Source organism: Castanea sativa, chromosome 9 (assembly GCF_040712315.1).
Source record: "Castanea sativa cultivar Marrone di Chiusa Pesio chromosome 9, ASM4071231v1".
NCBI lineage: Eukaryota > Viridiplantae > Streptophyta > Magnoliopsida > Fagales > Fagaceae > Castanea > Castanea sativa.
Window position 1 is genome coordinate 35,625,147 of NC_134021.1, and position 4,676 is coordinate 35,629,822.

Here is a 4,676-nt window from a genome sequence, read left to right on the forward strand (position 1 = left end):
TTGCTCATATTCCATGCACCATCACAGAGGAGTTAAATGCTGAACTCTTGGCTAACTTCACAAGAGAAGAAGTGGTAATAGCCTTGAAGCAAATGGAACCTTTGAAAGCGCCAGGACCGGATGGGTTACCTCCATTATTCTTTCAACGGTATTGGCATGTAGTTGGAGACGATGTGACTGAGGCGGTGTTGAGTTGCCTATCCACGGGAGTCATTCCTACCTCTCTTAATAGCACATTCATCACTTTAATCCCCAAGGTAAAAAGCCCTTCCAAAGTTTCTGAATTTCGACCTATTTCTCTATGTAACATTGTTTACAAGCTTGTTTCAAAGGTGATTGCCAACAGGATAAGGAGTGTACTACCTCTTATTATTTCAGAGTCACAGAGTGTCTTCCAATCTGATAAGGCAATCTCGAATAACATTCTTGTAGCTTTTGAGACCCTACATCATATAAAAAATCAGAATTCTAAAAAAGGAGGCTTTATGGCTCTCAAACTTGATATGAGCAAGGCGTATGATAGGGTTGAATAACGATTCTTGGAGTTAACCATGAGGAAGATGGGATTTTCTAGTAGGTGGGTGGATTTGATCATGGCTTGTGTGGGGTCTGCTTCCTATCAAGTTTTGGTAAATGGTGTGCCAAGAGGAAATATTTGGCCTACAAGGGAGATTAGGCAGGGTGATCCGCTTTCCCCATACCTATTTTTGATATGTTCGGAAGCTCTAAATCAGCAACTACAACATGCAGCCAGATTTGGGCTGATTAGAGGATTCTCCTTATGCCGAAATGGTCCAAGAATCAACCATTTGTTCTTTGATGATGATACATTACTGTTCTGCCGTGCTTCAAGGGGTGATTTGGAAGTAATTCTTCAATTATTATAGTTGTATGAACAAGCTTCGGGGCAAAAGTTAAATAGAGAAAAAACTACTGTGTTTTTTAGCAAGGCTACTACGGAAGAATGAAAGGCAGAGTTGGTGAATTTCTTGGGAGTATATGAGGTTAGGGAGTATAAGAAGTACTCAGGATTATTGGCTGTGGTGGGTCGAAATAAGAAAGAGAGTCTCAATTACATTAGCGAAAGGGTATGGAATAAGCTACAAGGGTGGAAAGAGAGACTTTTATCTCAAGCGGGTAAGGAAGTCTTGCTTAAGGCGGTAGTTCAAGCAATCCCTACTTTTGCTATGAGTTGTTTCAAGCTTCCAGAGGGACTCATTCAAGATATAGAGAGATTGATTAGAAAATTCTAGTGGGAATAGCGGGGAGATCAACGTAAAATCCATTGGAAGAATTGGGAGACTTTGTGTAAACCAAAGACCTTGGATGGGATGGGATTTAAGGATTTGGAGAAATTTAATGAGGCGATGCTGGCGAAGCAAGTTTGGAGGTTATTGACAGATCATACATCCTTGTTCTATCGAGTTTTTAGCTCCAAATATTTTCCTAACGGTTCGGTCTTGGATGCTAAACCTTCATTGGGTTCATATGCTTGGCAAAGCATTATAAAAGCAATCCCACTGATTAAATCGGGTATGCTATGGAGGGTTGGGGATGGGAAGCAAATAAAAAATTTTGGGGAAAAGTGGCTACTTGGGGATGAACCAGCTAAGGTGATTTCACCCTCAAATAGTGTTACTGTTGAGTGGACAGTGAGTATGCTGATGGCTCCGAGTGGGGCTGGTTGGAATGAACAATTAGTGGATGCTATGTTCTTACCTTTTGAGGCTCAACGGATCAACGGCATCCCAATTTGTATTACAAGTCAGGCAGATTGCGTGTTATGGCCAAAATGTAGAACTGAATCCTATTCTGTTAGATCAGGTTACCAATTGTTGTGTGAAGCCGGGTCAGCAGGTGCACCATCGGGGTCTACGGAGGAGGGGGTCAAGAAATTTTGGAAGAGTATTTGGCGTATTAAAGTGCCAAATAAGGTGAAAGTCTTCTTATGGCGAGCTTGCTCTAGTGCACTTCCTACTAAGGCCGGACTACATAAAAGAAAGATTGTGGATGATAACCTCTGTGATCAGTGCTTAGTGGAGGTTGAAGATGAAGTTCATGCAATCTAGAGTTGTGATTGTGTTCGAGATGTTTGGGAAGCCCCATTTGCAGCAGCTAGGACAAAAAATACAAGGATGAACTCCATGTGTGATCTGGTCTATTTCATAGCTGAAGAGACTAGAGAACTAGAAAAGTTTGCAATGGTAGCATGGGCAGTATGGCAGCGCCGCAACAAGCTCAGGTTGAAGGAAGATATCACCCCGATTCACAAGGTTTACAAATTAGCCTTGTCACTCCTCACTGAGTTTCAGCAAAAGAAATCTAATCCAACAGGTCAGCGCCAATCAAGACCAAACCGTTGGCTGTCTCCTCAACCAAATTTAGTTAAGTTCAATTTCGATGGTGCATTTTTTAACGACTTGAATGAGGCAGGGGTGGGGGTTGTGGTGCGAGATGAAAGGGGGGAGGTTAGAGACATTCGGGAATTCTAAAAAAAAAAAAAGTAGTTTCCTATTTGATTATAGACTTTATAGTGAATTGGTTGTTTCAAACATTTTGCTTTATTGCATTTTTTTTTTTGTTCAAAATATAAAATTTGGTCTAATTTTTTTTAATAGAAAAATTTGGCCTCAGTTGTATTTTTTTTTTTTAAGTACAAAAATAAACAAACCTTGAGTGTTTGGTTATTTTAATTTTATTTTATCCGAAGCCGACCTTATCACATACATTTCATTTTTATTTGGGTTATGTAAAAGAGTTTGATTTTGGATTTTAGAATAATTCTTAGATGAGTATATGACATGATTTTTCTTGTATAAACATTTTATATTGTGTTGGTACAAACACCATAATAATGGAAATAACACAAAGAGAAACTAAATAATACTTCTAAATATTATTAATTTAAAGAGAAAAATTACACAACAATATTTGGACTGAGGAGCGGCACTCGCTCTCTTCAAGGAGATTTAAGTCCTTGGTTGGCTAAACTTTGTAATCGGTACAGACTTTCTTTGACTTGTCTCTCCAAGGATACAACAGTCCAACAAAAGTCATATGGCTAGAACAACCTCTGCACAAAGTGTTCAAGCCCAAAACTCCACTAGAAAGAAAACCCTTCCTTGCTAAGAACCTCTTTATTTTTATTTTTTTTTAGTGTATATTCCAGTAACTTGGATTGGATCTAAATGAGTCTATTTAAAGGCTCAATGGGCCTCATGAAATTACTACCTAAATTAATCTGATTAATTAGGTCAATTATTTTAATATAATGGGTGTTACAAGATTAATTGCTGAATATTAATCTGATGGGCTGGAGTTACACAGTTAATGATGAGATAAGGAGTTTTTGAAGAATGAATAGGCACAAACGAATAGTCCATTAAGTGGGTTAATGGCTCTTTATTTTCCATAATAAAAATGGAGTATTCATTCAGGGCATTTACTCACCAACGGATATGGTAATTATTCTGAATGAGCTGTCAAGTAGGAGGATCCAAGAGGCTAATTCATTTCCATGTTTGACACCTCCACCCTTCACCTCCTCTCTTGTGCACATATCTAACCCAATATTTGAGTCAATTCATATTAGACCATTAATCACCACAATTGAAAATAATAAAATAGTCTATTTCCTTTTCAATGTAGGATTAAACATTTTCACTAACTTCTCATGTTCCATATTCATTCCCACATCTTTACATTTATATTGTAATATTTATTCATTTTAATTGATTAATATTAAATTGCTCCAACAATCCCCCACTCATTTTAATATTAAATTTTTTAGTTAAAAAGAAATTACCAGGCAAAGACAGGCCACTATGCATCATGAATATGTGCTCTACTTTGAACCTTCACTTAGTAAAACAGGGATCTCAACTCCAGAGTCGTAGTGGTCTCCGACTTGAACTAGGACTACTTTAGGGAAATTAAGCGTCACTGCTTACACATAACAACCTAGGTGTTGACATGAGCTTTTATAGCTAGCACTTTATGGTCGTGTGCTGATCCCAATTTCATGAATGTATTTAAGATTAAGTCTAAATCTCAGAGGGAGCAGCCCCACTCCCACACTCACATAAGTGAAATTTTATTAAGGGTGCTCCTGTAATTCTAACACCCCACTCATACGAGCTACAAATTTTATTAAGAGTTTTTTACTTAACCTCTCCACATTATAGGATAAATGCACTTACATCGTAGGGATGGACAATTAAAAAATTATTTACAAAATAAATAATTAAAAAAATAAATAGTGCATTTCTTATGACCATCATATGGTTCATTTTTCCCATTGAACCCAATTCTTAGGATCTCTGGTCCTTGGGTTGGGTATCCTCATACATGGCTCATGATTCTATGGACTTTAGTCTTATCCCCCTCAATGTATTTCAGATCCTATCTTTTGCCAAGGCCTTGGTAAATGGTCTGCAAGATTATCATTAAATTTAATATAATTCACAATTATGATGTCACTATTCAAAAAAGATTGAACAGTACTGTGCTTTCTTTTTATAGGTCTGAATTTACCGTTGTAGTAATGATTTTTAACTTTACCAATTGCGGTAAAATTATCACAATGAATTAATATAGGTGGAATTGGCGTTTCCCAAAGTGGAATTTCATATAACAAATCTCTAAGCTAATTTGCCTCTTCACTAGCTGAAACTAAT

At 37.3% G+C, this 4,676-nt stretch overlaps 1 protein-coding gene across 1 annotated transcript; it reads left to right on the forward strand.

The window, feature by feature from the left end:
• Positions 1 to 551: 551 nt before the first annotated feature.
• On the forward strand, positions 552 to 1,253 carry LOC142609128 (uncharacterized). The gene is made up of 2 exons (XM_075780753.1): positions 552 to 866; positions 972 to 1,253. Exons 1-2 carry the CDS (start codon positions 552 to 554, stop codon positions 1,251 to 1,253), a joined length of 597 nt encoding a protein of 198 aa, XP_075636868.1.
• The last annotated feature ends 3,423 nt before the right edge of the window (positions 1,254 to 4,676 follow it).